The sequence below is a fragment of the Gadus morhua genome, chromosome 7, assembly GCF_902167405.1.
Source record: "Gadus morhua chromosome 7, gadMor3.0, whole genome shotgun sequence".
NCBI lineage: Eukaryota > Metazoa > Chordata > Actinopteri > Gadiformes > Gadidae > Gadus > Gadus morhua.
The window spans coordinates 4,125,332-4,140,226 of record NC_044054.1 but is presented as its reverse complement, the minus strand read 5'-3'; the positions used below and the strand labels follow the sequence as shown (position 1 = coordinate 4,140,226).

The window sequence follows — 14,895 nt, the reverse complement described above, 5'->3', positions numbered from 1 at the left end:
TATGTGCCTTTGATTGATATCCAGACATTTTTTGCAGAGACACATTCCTGCTCCCCACTTGTATTGGAGGTGGTACAACCTGAGACAATAAAAAAGAATTGCCTTAGTTTCTTTTTGGATTGTACCGAACTCCTACTGAACCTTGATGTCTGAACCGAGGTATGAACCGAACCATGACTTCAGTATACCGTTACACCCCTATATCATACTGACTTTATTGCTGTTGGTGATGTATGATACTGAGTGGTTTGATGTCAGTGAAGGAAACCCAACATTTTGTAATATTAAAAATTGCTTTAACCAATGAAACATTTCAAATGTATAATATTGACAATTGCTGTAACTGAAGGAAACACATAATACTATACTACTGAAATAAATGCTGTAACGGGAAAAAGCCAATTATTGTATACTGTGTTTTTGAATGCCGACTTTAAACTAAATATTTTGCGTCCCAGGTTCAATGTGCCCCTCCAACAAAACAACTGGCCCCAGTCTGGCCCCCCCATGAAAACTGGTCTAGAACCGCCCCTGATAAGGAGGTCAAAGTATAAAAACGTTAAAAACTAAATAAATACACGTATCAAATATTATAATGGTAAATGTCTAAATAATAAAAAATCATAATAATAAAAAATATAGCCTATATATATTTATTTCTTAAATATGTTAAATGTTAAATACCCCCATTTTTTTTTTATATGTATATATTTTTTTGCGTATTTAACATTCTAATATTTAAATGTTTATTTATTTATTTTGTATTTAACGTTTTTATAATTTTATACTAACGTGCAGGCATTCATCATGACACGGAACCCAGGCCAAAACGTAGCTCTTCCAAGGTCCTTGTTCCATACACCTCCCACCACGCCCTTCCCGACCTCCCATTGGCCAACACCCGACGCCAGTCGCCCTCTCATTGGTGCATTTTGTAAACAGCGCGGCTGGCCGCTTCCGTGTTGATGTGGTCGCAGGGTGAGGTGTTGTGCTGTCAGCTAAACAGTGAAGGATTACCGGGAGCGGAACACCAAAGCCGGGGAAAGGATGTTAAACTTCCCGTTAGGAACCGCTTCGACTCCTTGTTTTTCTCGTACGAAACTACACACACAGATTCAGGGCTTTTCCCGCGTTTGACCCATGTATAAATTGTGTTTTTGAAGCTAACGCGGCGGTGCTGCTACCCAGACGAGCTAACGCGGCATGCTAACGCGGTGGCGTTGCTAACCAGACGAGCTAACGCGGCACAGCGAGGCGCACCTGTCGCCACACGTCGTCTGCTTTTAGTCTAGTTTACTCGTTTAGTTAGCTCTCTTTATTATTCTAAACGTTGTATCCCACTTCCAGTACCTCCGGTCTGGTTCCATACGACCACAGTTCCAAGTTAAACAAGTTCACTGACCGCCAGAGCTGAACAAAGACCCACAGAATACAAAGCGCTTCCCTTCAAACCCCCAGAAATGGCGTAACGTCGCTCTGACGCGCATCACCTGACCGTAAGCTCCATCCCTGGATCATCACCATGGCATCCCCCAAGGCTAACGTTGGGGTGCAGCCGGACTCGAACCCGCACCCTCTGAAGGAGAGCAGGAGTGGCAACGCGGTGGCGGAAGACGAGGCAGCGACGCGCAGTGAGCGCGTGTACAGCCTGGACGACCTGGAGACGATCGCAACCGTGGGTGAGTCTTGAGTGACAGGTGACAGTGGACACGCATGCACGCGCGTGTGGAGTTTAGGGTCGTGTGGATGTCTGGCGGTTTCGATGTGTTGCACGTTTGCAGGTTCGAAGCAGACAGACAGATATCTAGATTAATAGACAGACATCTAGGTTTACAGACAGACAGATAGGTAGACAGACAGACGGATAGGTAGACAGACAGATATTTAGGTTATTATACAGATGGAAAAAATGGATAGGTAGACAGACAGACAGACAGACAGACAGATATCTAGGTCAATAGACAGATTGGTAGACAGCAGACGCAAAGATATCTGTTATTAGATAGATGGGTAGACGGACGGACAGAAAGATATCTGTTAAAAGACAGATAGCTAGCTAGGTAGACAGACAGTCAGACAGACGGTTAGGTAGACAGACCGACACACCCTTACTCACGTGCTGAAGTTGTTGGGTTGCTGGAGAAACACCAATAGCGACTGGCCCATCCCAGTAACCTAACTGGTACAGTGAGTCAGTATTATTCCTTGTCTTTAAAAGATCATTAAAACTAGACGAAGCCATTCGTCAGTATTAATCCTTTTATTCACCATGACTTGCTTGTTGATGCACACAGAGATTGTGCCAGCAATGTTGTGGTAATGTCACTTTAAAACAATATTCAGCATTGTGTAGCCGTAGCTTCTTATCCTAGCTATCTGTGTTGTGTACGAGGAATGGGTTAACCTAGCTTTGTTAGTGCTTTGCACTCACTGTACCGACAGAGATATATTGTTGTTTAGCTTCTTCTGACAAATGGACTTACTGTAAGTCGCTTTGGATAAAATCGTCTGCTAAACGACCTCAATGTAAATGGAATGTCATGTTATATAAATATAAACCAATACAGGTGTTGTTTGCTAGTGCTCTGTTTGGCATTTCTGTTATGTTGTCCTCCAATATTTGTGTTGGTTTTTGAGCGACATTCTCAGACACGCTCCTACAGGAATGTTTCTGAGTACGGCCTCTATCAGTGGCCGGCTGCTGATACGAACACTGAGGTTGTGTATGACTCTGTTTCTCAGAGTGGAAGGCCAAAAACGCCAACACATTCATCCATTCACGCATTCATACCGACATTCACATATCCATGCATACATTCACCCATATTAACCCATTCATACACATACTCAACCATGCATACACATTCACCCATTCATACCAACATGCATCCGTACACCCATTCCCCAATTCAAACACGCTGTGGCACTGCGGTTGGCGAGGTACCACACATCAAGACTCTCCTGCCAAAGACTCCAAAGCTCCTGCGTCTGAATCAATAATTGATAAGCTGTCCATCCTGCTGGCCTCAGCCTCTTTCCTCTCCTCTCATCACAACAGCCATCGGGTCTTCACTGTAATGCGGGAATCATCAACCAATCTGTTTAGAGAGAGAGAGAGAGAGAGAGAGAGAGAGAGAGAGAGAGAGAGAGAGAGAGAGAGAGAGAGAGAGAGAGAGAGAGAGAGAGAGAGAGAGAGAGAGAGAGAGAGAGAGAGAGAGAGAGAGAGAGAGAGAGAGACTCTAACAAAAGGCTTAACGTGTTGGGACGTAAGGAGGAACCAGGGTCAGCTAAAGGGCAATTCAGAGCTCCGGATCCGAACAAAATTTGTCCGTCCGTACCAGACGTTGTCTCCGGAACTTCCCTTCATACCTCCGTCCGGTTTCAGCTTTGTTATGGATTTTACGCAATACATCCTCTAGAGCAGTGGTTTTCAAACTGTGGGGCGCCAGAGTTCTTCAGGGGGGGCGCAACGTGAGAAAAAAATAAACCCGAAAAAAAACCTGAAAGTCGATGATTCAAATCATCAGTCGTACTTCATCTGTAGAAGTAACGTAACTAAATCAATTTTCAACCGTTTATCTTCGTGCAAACCATTTAACAAATCACACACACTTCAATAATATCTAAACAGAATTTCGATATCATTTAAAATTTCTTCAGAATCACAGTTTTAGTTTCATACCGCTTCGTTTTCAGCTGTTTTCATTCAAGACGTCAGCCCGTTCTGATACACCTACTTCTAGACATCGTAACTCATTAATTTTTCAACCGTTTACCATCGTTCAAACCATTAAACAAATCTACAACTCTTCAATACTATCTAAACGGAATTTTGATAGCATTTATACTTTTTTCAGAATCACAGTTTTAGTTTCAAACCGGCATCGTTTTCAGTTTCTTATAATAATTTAGGTCACCATAGCAACGCCGGTAAACAAACACCGCCGAATAGTCGAATCTCTGGACTTAAAAGGCAGATCTGATTCGACTCAGAAAATTCAGAGTCGGGGACCCTGAATGAATCTGTGTAAACTGGCAGTTTACACAGATTAAGATGTTCAAATGTATTTAAAAAAGGTTAAGCTAAAACATGCTTGGATAAAGTTGTTAAATTGTGTTAAGAAATGTGTTTAGAAACGCACAAAGATGTTGTAATGTTTCAGAAATATATTTAAAATATGTTTCAAAAATATGTTTCAAATGTTTCAAAAATATGTTTCAAATGTTTTAAAATTATGATCAGAGATGTTTAAAATGTGTAAAATAATTAAGATAGCTTTCAAAACACAGGTATTTAGAACATTTTCTTTTTGTGCGGGGGAGGGGGGGGCTCAGCTGAATTTTTTTCTCTGAGGGGGGGCTCACTCTCTCACACTTTGAAAACCCCTGCTCTAGAGGGCAGTAACTGTCGTGTCGCAAATTATCCCGCCATCGACAATCGCAAACATGGCATCTGTAGAGGATATGATTTTGCTTTGTCATTCGAAAAAGGCGCAAAAACTGTAGGCCTACGCGGCGGTGGCATGTGACACCCCTCACCAACCCGCATATTCTCTCCTCAGTGTGGCGCCATTTTTGAATGACCAGCTACAACTCATTGTCAAAGCAGGTGAACAATAAAATAACAAGTTTAGATAAATAGTCGGGCTGTGAATAACTCAAATTTTTCACGGTTGAATAATTGGTGGGTGGTATGAATGAATAATCACTTATTTGATGTGTACTTTATCGATAAACTGATTGTAAACTTCTCCAAACGTTTTGACAGCTTCCGCTTTGGACAGCGGCTCACCTTGTTCATTCAGAACCCATTTCTAATCACAGATGTCAGTGGGTTCTCATTCTCAAAGGAATCCACACAGTACTTCAAATGGGCAAATGCTGGGCTTCTCCAGATGCAACTGATTGATCTCCAAGCAGATGTGGCGCTGAAAGCAGTTTGGAATAACTGACCCCGCCAGTTTCTGGCTCCAAATGGTCTCTGAGACAGCTTTCCCAGGTTTGAGCAAAGTAGGCCTGTACTAGGGCTGGGCGATATGGACCAAAAGTCATATCTCGATATCTTCAAGCAGAATATCGATATAAGATAAATATCGATAAATAACGTCTCTTGTATATGGAAATACAAGAGACGTCAAAGAACCGACCAGAAACACTTGCGTTACAGTGTGTGTGTTCACACACACATGTGGCGCTCGCACGGTCGTGTCTCATTGGCGGGCCAACGTCTCTGGGCGGGCCAGGCAGAGTAAGGGGAGGAGCTTAGATGCTTTGTGACAGACCAAGACATTCCAAATCAGCGCGCTTGAGCCTCCGTTTTTTCAAAGGCGAGCAGAACAGCTAGTGCTCGTTTTACACCAAACGCAAGTTTTAGCCACTGGGGGACTATAGGCAGGCTAGGGGAACTCATATTTATGTTAGAAAACCTCATAAAGTGAGATTTTCATGTCATGGGACCTTTAATGTTTTATGTTTGGGTCTCGCGGAGTGAGAAACCTTGAAGTTACTGTGGAGTTACCGTTATTACTATACCTACCTACCGTTTCGATTTACAATTACTATTCCTACCGTTCAGAATTGAATACAGTTTGATGGTTGAATAAACCATGGAGTAGACACTGCCTCCGCCTCGTATTTGAGAACATTATAATATATAATATCACGGCCAAAAGCTGTATGCACCTCCGGAATATTATGGACAGAATTGCAACCCTTTGGTTGCGACCGTTTTTAAGCACTCTCCACAAATTACGTGATTTTGTAATTCTTCAGACAACTTATATCCAAACCATTTCCATACTATGGAGCCGTTGGTCTTTCGCTTGCAAACAAGCTCCTCTGAGCTGCATGCGCAGGCGGACTCCATAGCTGTGTTCGAAATCGTTCCCTATCACGGATATAGTGCACTATATAGGGTGCTCGCCATTTTGTAGTGGTGTTCGAATTCTCAGTGGTTAATTTCATGCACAATATAGTGCACTTTAAATACCCAATGAATAGTGAACGATTTCGAACACGGCTCATGTTTCAAAAAGTGACGTGAGTCAGTGGAGGGTGGGGGGGGGGCAGGCAGAGACTGTGTGTGAGCCGGAGGCAGAGCGGGAGAGACATAAGCAGAGTTACGAAATAGCAGGCGGCAGGCGCGGTTCGAAACTGGTGTTATTTGGAACAAATGTGCTGTAATTTCAACGAAAAATTTAATTATATTTAGGATATGGTCTCGTTTCATATCGCGTTTGAAAAAATATCGATATATTTTAAATATCGATATATCGCCCAGCCCTACCCTGTACACATTGACCATGTTTGGCTCCACATACAGCTGTGAGGCAGCTTTCTCTGCAATGAACATACTTAAAAGTAAATATCGATCCAGGCTCACCAATGAGCACCTGCACATGTGCATGAGACATCTGACATAATTCCAGCCTAGATTTAAACTCCTGGCAGGACAAGCTAGAGCTCACTTCTCTCGCTAAACAACAGTAAGTGGGGGAGTTGGATAGAAGAGGGAAAGAAATAGTAGCTAAAACTATTCAATTGTTAAAATTAGAGCTGTCAAGCGATTAAAATATTTAATCGTGATTAATCGCATTAATGTCATAGTTAACTCATGATTAATCGCGATTAATCTCAAATTATTTTTCTATGTTAAATATCCCTTGATTTTTTTGTCCCATAATTCTTCTCATTTTAATTCTCTTATCAACATGGTGAAGTGCATCGGCTTGCCTTGATTAATGATTTTTTATTGATAACAACATTGGCATATACTGATCAAAACAGGACGATACAAAAAAGAGCCTATAGTGCAACATAGCAGTATGTTTCTTTAACTAAAACTCAATAACCTTAATTGAATAAATGCACAAATATGAGTCAATTACAATGTGCACTGTACTGCACAATTTTGAAAACATTTATTTGAGCTATAAATAAAAAAAAAAATAAAAAAAAAATCGGTTTTAAGGCAAAAAAAATCCGATACCGATATTACATTTTTATGCTAATATCGGGCTGATAATATCGGTGGGCCGATAATATCGGACATCTCTAGTTGAAACTGTTAAAACATAGTTTTGACAAAAAAAGTTTTACAAAACACAAAGAAACAGGGGAAACTCAAGCTGCTGCTATACTTTATTTTTTTTTTCAAAAGAAAAGCATACATTTTATCTATATTAAGATTATTATTATTTATTTTCACCATTTTGATTTTAAATGTAGCCCTTCTTTTCCTTGAAGAGATTAGTTTCAGTTGAGTCAGTTGAACCTCCTTAAATAATACATTTCTTCAGTATAATTCAGTATAATTGTATAAAAGTGACAGTAAATATTGTCGAAATGTTAATGAATTGTTCTTCCTGTATTGATCTGACAGTCAGTTGTTGATGACATGCAGGCGTTGTTACAACTACTAGGCTACTTCAATATATATCACACTGAATCATAACGCAAGTTAGACATTGTGATGTTCCGGACCTTTGCTTGAGGACATTTTCTCTAACTGGACCTATTTGGATTTTAATTGAATACCCCTGGTCTATAGCATATAGCTGTGTTTTCTGATTACAGTTTAATGTTACAATAAGCTGGCAACATCGCTAATTAACACCACAACTGCAAATTAACCACACGGAGATAACCATGGCAACCGCTCAAACAAATTTTCTTTTTGAGATCATTCTGCTCGCGCATCCACCGTGTTGATAAACAAATAATCCCCCTATAAATGAATGGTCTTAATTTATTTTCTATGGCAAGTGACCATGGTATAAGCTGGATAATGCCCTTGGACACCAACATTAGTTCCGTCATTTAATTCTTGTTTATTTGAATGGTAAAAAATGTAAACGGTCAAAATGTTAAAAATCGATTTTGACCCTCGGGAACGAATAATAAAATATTCTGACCCATCCCTAGTAAATAGTATTTTATTTGTATAACATTTTAAATACTATGTGTGTATATATATATATATATATATATATATATATATATCAGTGGAGGCTTCTCCAATGAGGAGAGGGAGGAAGATCCTCCCTAACATTGTGGAGAATAAAAAATGTAGATTGCCCAGACTATTGTAATGAATTAATGCCCTTAAATATGACTACTTTATTGCCTTTGAATATATAATGTTCGTTTCCCTGGGTAAAGGGACATTAGCACCCCCTATCGCCTATCGCCAATTACTTCAGGGAGGAACGGCCTCCGTTCGCCTCCGTTGACTCCCATTCATTTCCCCGAAAGTACTGGCGGCTGGTGGATAACATGGGTTTCAATGGGAGAGAGGAGGAAAATCCTCCTCTGAGTGGGTGGGACCTTAAGGGGTCTGATTCGCGCAAAAATCTATCCGTCTGCGCTATGAACCAATAAGCAGGATCCCTGGATGTTGAGCAGTGTTGCCAGATTGGTCCGATTTCCCACCCAATTGGGCTACTTTTAACCATGTTAGGCTGGAAAGATTATCATTGGGCGGGAAATCTGCCCAATCTGGCAACGCTGTCGATAGCAAACCCGGTCTGCATTGCCGCGGTGCTCAATCTGAGAGACGCAGAGCAAGTGAAATCTGCGATAGCGAGATCCTAAATGCACAATGGAAACATTGGAAACGGAGGACATTGTTAACGTCTTATTACAAAAAGCATTCCATTCATTCAGTTACAGTGCTAAGTTAGCGACCAAAGAAAGAGGTAGACCACTTCCCAAAATCAAGGTCACCAGAAGTAATGGCAACGTCAGTGTTGTGAGTGCTACATGGTTTGCTAGGTACGCATGACTTACTGGTAACATTATAAGCAATTGTAACTGAAATTAAACATAGCTAAATAACTTCAGTCAGTGAGGGCAAAAATAGGCCCAATGATAGGCCCAGATTTTTTGATTTACTTTTACAAATCAATAGTAGGCCTGATTTGACTAATATGCTTTGCATCCTTTCCTTCTCAAATTACAGTGATGCCACTGGTGGCTTTGTATACATTTTGTTCACATAACTCCCTCCCTGCTATTTTGTAGTTCACCAAAACACCCTGAAACAACTTGAGTCTCACATTCTTATGCCACCATACACCAACAGTGCAAGCAGGCCAATGGCAACCAAGCGCGCAGTCCTTCCTCCCTCACTTTAAAAACCACCAGCCGCCACTGATATATATATATATATATATATATTATGGATGGGCACGAGTAGTAAATTCCAAACTCGAGTGATCGAAGGAATTCCTCGAGGATCAATCGAGTACTCGTTTAATCAAATCTATTTTTAGAATGCAACGCATCTGCAGCAGGAATAGGCCTGATGATGAACGGCAATATTACCAACCAAACATGTAATGCTTATTCTCCATCAAAACAGTCAGAGTTATCAGCCTATCCATTATTTATTTTTGCAAACGTTCAAAACACATTTTCCTTACAAAAATAAATATGCGTCTCACAATTTAAATCACGTCGAACCAAGGCCTGTAACAGTTTAAAAAAAACGAAACAAGTAGCCTAACCATTGAAAATAATTTAAAGCTGCAAATAAAACTGCAGCAAATGGACTATGGAAATACTCAGCGTTGTGATCTACACGGCCGGGATTTCTGCGTCTTGCGGCGGTGAAAATAGCCGACAAACTTGGTTGCTGCGGGTCTGCTTTCCCGAACTCACCGTTGTGTTTCAGGAGCATATGTTGCCGCATAGTACTTGTAGTACTCTGGTAGCACGATTTCGCTTGGCATATTTTACATTTCACCTTATGATCTCCTATTTCTTTAAAGTATTTCAATTCTTCGCTGCGCTTTGCTTTAACCGCCATCTCTTAACTTTTTGAATTCTGGCGTGCCTGCACACGGCACGGAACACGCCGCACAGAAATTTTATACATTTCATTTGCTTTGTGCCCACGGCATGCGTTAGTGGCACCGCACAGAAAATAGAAACATTTGCTTCAGAAAACTTTGTTTGTGTGTGTATATGCAAACTCGAGTTTGCCTGTCCACCAACCGAGTTCATTTGTAACGAGGAGTACTCGAGTAATCGATTCCTCACGCCCATCCCTAATAAATAAATAAATAAATAAATAAATAAATAAATATATATATATATATCTATATCAGTGATGTTGATAGGTTTTCAATGTAGTGAGTCCCCGGGACCCACAGGTGGCGAGCTGGGTGGGTCCCTGAGAAATTCAATGGGTCCCGAGTCGACTCCCCAGTTTAAAAAATGTGTTTCTTTTTTATTATTATTCTATTTCTTAAATTAAATTAATAGTGTTAAACTCCTTGATGGTGGTATGATATGGTTAGAGCTGGAGTACTCAACCGTTCATGTTTAACACTAGAAACGCCGGGCCATTTTTACTTACTCCTAGCGCCGCAAGCGGGGTCAAATGACCCCTAAGTCATTTTAATGAGAGGCTGTGCATTTGCACATAATGATCACTAGGTGGCGCCAATGAGCTATTACCGCGCGAGCGCCACATTTGTGTGTGTGTGTGTGTCACAAGCCTAGTCCTCACGATTTTGTCATAAATGTACATATATTCAATCAGAAGGATTGCAAAAAAATCCTGTTTGATTTGCTCATTCGACACGAATGAGCACAGCATCGAGCAGTGGAAACGTGGGTTTATTTACTATGAAGTTCGTATTTTTAATTGTTGAAATGAAATCCGCGGTGACGAGCTAGTTGTTTTGGTAGCGGCTAAATTAGCATGTCGCGATACTTTGTACAGGGGATCACGTCTGCGCCAAGTAGATGCGCAGAGGGTTGAAACAGCGCTTGTCCGATCTGCTCACAAGAAGGTTTCTTTGGCCAGTTACTGTGATTAAACACGAGTTGTTTAATGTTCACAATGTATCGTTTTTCATGGGGAAAATGAGATGCGTCCCCGGGACGCATGGATAGTGAGTTTAGTGCGTCCTTTCAGATTTTAATGCGTCAGGGACGCAGGACGCGTACCTAGCAACATCTCTGCTATATATAGATATATATATATATTAGGGCTGGGTATCACTAGGTACCCCACGATACGATGCTATCACGATATTTTACCCACGATAACGATAATATCACAATACAGCGATTCTGCGATTATTGATATATTGCAAGAAATTTCACCCACGATACATCACTATATCTGTGTCACTGAAGAAATTCAGAATTTATTACAAAAACATTTTATGCAAAGTAACAGAAAATTAGAAAACAAAATAAATGCAGAAAACATTTCATTGCTTAGTTTCATTCGCTCTGTTTACAGTGGAGGTATCGCAATGGCGAGGCGCACACAGCCTTTAGCCGTGTTCTGTAAATATTCTAGAACACACGGGAGTCCTGGAGCTCTATATCAAAATATTATCATATAGCCTACATAGATATCTATATCATATAATATATATTATAACCGCCAAAAGATGTGTGAGCCGATATTATGAATCTCAAACGACCGCGTTGGGTTCTCCGACGTTCCTGGTTCTTCAACGTCCTCATCAATGTGAAGTAGACTGAACCACGACAAGGAGGAGAAAGGGATTGTTCCCGGGCAGCACTTAGGCACCTCCGCCTCCGGCGGTGGTCCCTAAGCGGGTCTCAAGCTGGAGACATCCGCCAACAATCCCTTTCTCCTCCATGTCGTGGTTCATGTTCTTGAGGGAGTCAAAGCCAAAGTTCCTTCCCCCCAATTCATTCTCAACCTTGGCTGAGATAACCCCCAATACGAGTCTCGTTGTAGAAATACCAGAGACGAGAGTCCGACAGAACGGTTATCCAAATAACAAGGAAGTGTACAACACTTGCGATACAGTCCTGGAGCTCTATATCTAAATAATATCATATAATACATAGAAATCTATATCATTTAATACATATTATCACGGCCAAAAGCGGTGTGCGCCTCCAGACGATATAATGAATCACAAACGACTTTGTCGGGTTCTGCGACGTCTCTGGTTCTTCCACTTTCAAATCAACCTGAAGTCGACTGAACCGCGCGCTGCCTGCTGCCGGCTGCCCGCTGCCGGGCGATGGTGCCTCGCGGCAACCGGCGGCATGACGCAGTTCATGTACTTCAGCCAATCAAAGCCAAAGTTCCTTTCTCCCAATTCCTTCTCAACCATGGCTGAGATAACATAACCCCCACAACAGTCTCGTTGTGGAAATACAAGACACGTCAAAGAACCGACAAGAAACACTTGCGTTACAGTGTGTGTATTCACACAAACACACACACATGTGGCGCTCCCACGGTCGAGTCTCATTGGCGGGCCAACGTCTCTGGGCGGGCCAGGCAGAGTAAGGGGAGGAGCTGAGATTCCTGATGACGTCAAGAATACAGACATTCCAAATCAGCGCACTTGAGCCTCCGTTTTTTCAAAGGCGAGCAGAACAGCTAGTGCTCGTTTTACACCAAACGCAAGTTTTAGCAATTGGGGGACCATAGGCAGGCTAGGGGAACTCATATTTATGTTAGAAAACCTCATAAAGTGAGATTTTCATGTCATGGGACCTTTAAATATCGATATTTGGCGTCAGCATATCGATAACGTCCCGCAAGACGAAATATCGCGATATGTCGCAGTATCGATATTTTGGCACACCCCTAATATATATATACATACATTAGGGATGCACCGAATATTTGGCCACCGAAAATCACGTTCCCAGCGCCCCCTAGGTTGTGAGAAACCATGTCCTAGAGTGTCGAGGTGTCCCTGGGCGAGACATCTCACCCTGGCTGTTCCTGACGAGCTGGCTGCTGAGGTGTCGACTTGGCCGATCGCTGGCAGAAACATGCCATTGTGGCTTCGCTTCCTTCAAAACGTATTTGTTTCTTCTCTCTTGACCGCGGTCTAGGTCAGTAGGTCAAGATCATCCCACATATATTTATTCATAGACACTAGGGCTGGGCGATATGACGATATCATACCGTGGACGATATGAAAGTGTCTACCGGGAAAGATTTGGCCATATCGTTTATACCGAGAGAGAAAAAAAAAAAAAAAATGTTTATATTGCACTACACTGACTGAAGCAAGGCAGGTGTGAGACTCACCTGTTAACTTGAAAAAAAATCTCATTTGTATTGAAGAAACAGTTCTATTTTTACCACCAGCTATTTGCACAGCACATAACTTTATTTTATAAGTGTATAATTAGTATTTAAAATATTTGTGTGATGCTGTGATTTTTATTTTATATTACACTGCACTGACTGACAGCCAGGCAGGTGTGAAGCACACCTTTAAAAAAAAATGTTATTTGTATTGAAAAAACAGTTCAATGTTTACAAGATGTTTGCACTATATGACACTGCAGTTAATGACAGATTGTTCGCTACTTACTCCTTTGTAAGCATGGAAATTGAAGTTCAAAATAAAAGAAGAAACTGATCAAATGTGAAGTATGGTTATTTTAAGCCATTTATTATTTTAATTTACTTCAAAAATACCATATCGTGATATATATCCATATCGTGATATAAAATTACTCATATCGTGATATACGATTTTGTCCATATCGTCCAGCCCTAATAGACACCGTGCGAAAAACACACCAAGGGTCATGCAAGAAAGAGACTTTCTGAAACCGCACTCTTGATATCGGGGATGTAAGACCGTTTCAGTACGCAGACGAACACAGACGTAACAAACACACATGCCTAAGTTACACACGTCTCACATGTTCCGCGCTGATATTCGAGAGAGAGAGAGAGAGAGTGTTAGAGAGCATATTCGGGGTTTGCTCTCTCTCTCGCCCGTCTCCTTGCGGTTGCCATGACAGCATTCCCCAGGAAAACAAAAGGCTCTTTGTCGACTGAAGACTTGCATTCAGGAGAACGAGGATGACGTCATCACACCCCATCACGTTGACGCAACCCCCCTCCTCTACCCAACCCATGGTTTGTGAATTGCGTGACATCAATGACTGCAGGCTCGCGGTTGAATGTTACCCAATAAAAGCGCCGCTTTTCTTTTATGATACATATCAACGACTCACCACAATAAAAGGTTTACATGTGGTTGACTGTTACACAATAAAAGCGCTGCGCTGCTTTGCACAAAAATACCTTCAGAAAAAATAATTATCTACTTGCAATAACTCGCTTTTATTGTGTTATTATTTTTATGGGACTACATGAGGTGGACTGTTACACAATACAAACTGCTTTGTTACACAATAAATGCGGAGCACAAAAAATCTGAAATAATAAATATCTAATCGGCACAATAAAAGTAATCTTTGTGGAGAGAGAGAGACCATGAGAGAGGGAGAGAGTGAGACCCTCAGAGAGAGACCATCACAGAGGGAGAGAGTGAGACCATCAGATAGAGAGACCATCACAGAGCGAGAGAGAGAGAGAGACCATCAGAGTGGGCGAGATACACCATGAGAGAGGGAGGGCGACAATCGGAGAGAGTGAGAGAGAACCTCTCCTGTCAATCATCCCTCTCTTCTCCCTCGACCAATCAGCACGGGCACGTTCGGCGTGTCTTCCTGGGGGCGGGGCCTACCTTGCCCTGTCACATGTCACTCATCACTCTCTCGTCCCTCGACCAATCAGGCACGGGGACGTTCGGGCGGGTCTTCCTGGTCCAGGACCGGCGGGGTGGGGCGTACCTGGCCCTGAAGCAGATGAGGATCCCCGACGTGATCCGTCTCAAGCAGGAGCAGCACGTCCACAACGAGAAGGAGGTGCTGAGCGAGGTCAACCACCCCTTCCTCATACGCCTGTGAGTGGACCCCCAACCTGTTACTGTGTGTGTCTGTGTGTGTGTATGTGTGAAGGAGGTGCTGAGCAAGGTCAACTACCCCTTCCTCATACGCCTGTGAGTGGACCCCCATACTTTAACTGTGTGTGTAAGGGTAACTATATGTGTCTGTGTGTGTGTGTGTGTTTGT

General features: G+C 42.0%; 1 protein-coding gene across 1 annotated transcript in view; it reads left to right on the top strand.

The window, feature by feature from the left end:
- Window positions 1-946: 946 nt before the first annotated feature.
- Window positions 947-14,895, top strand: part of prkx (protein kinase X-linked) — a 37,498-nt gene continuing 23,549 nt past the window's right edge. Inside the window, exons 1-3 of the mRNA XM_030361464.1 lie at window positions 947-1,093; window positions 1,459-1,679; window positions 14,558-14,726. Coding sequence (XP_030217324.1) covers window positions 1,523-1,679; window positions 14,558-14,726 — 326 coding nt within the window. The 5' untranslated portion in view covers window positions 947-1,093; window positions 1,459-1,522. The remainder of the gene's footprint in view (window positions 1,094-1,458; window positions 1,680-14,557; window positions 14,727-14,895) is intronic.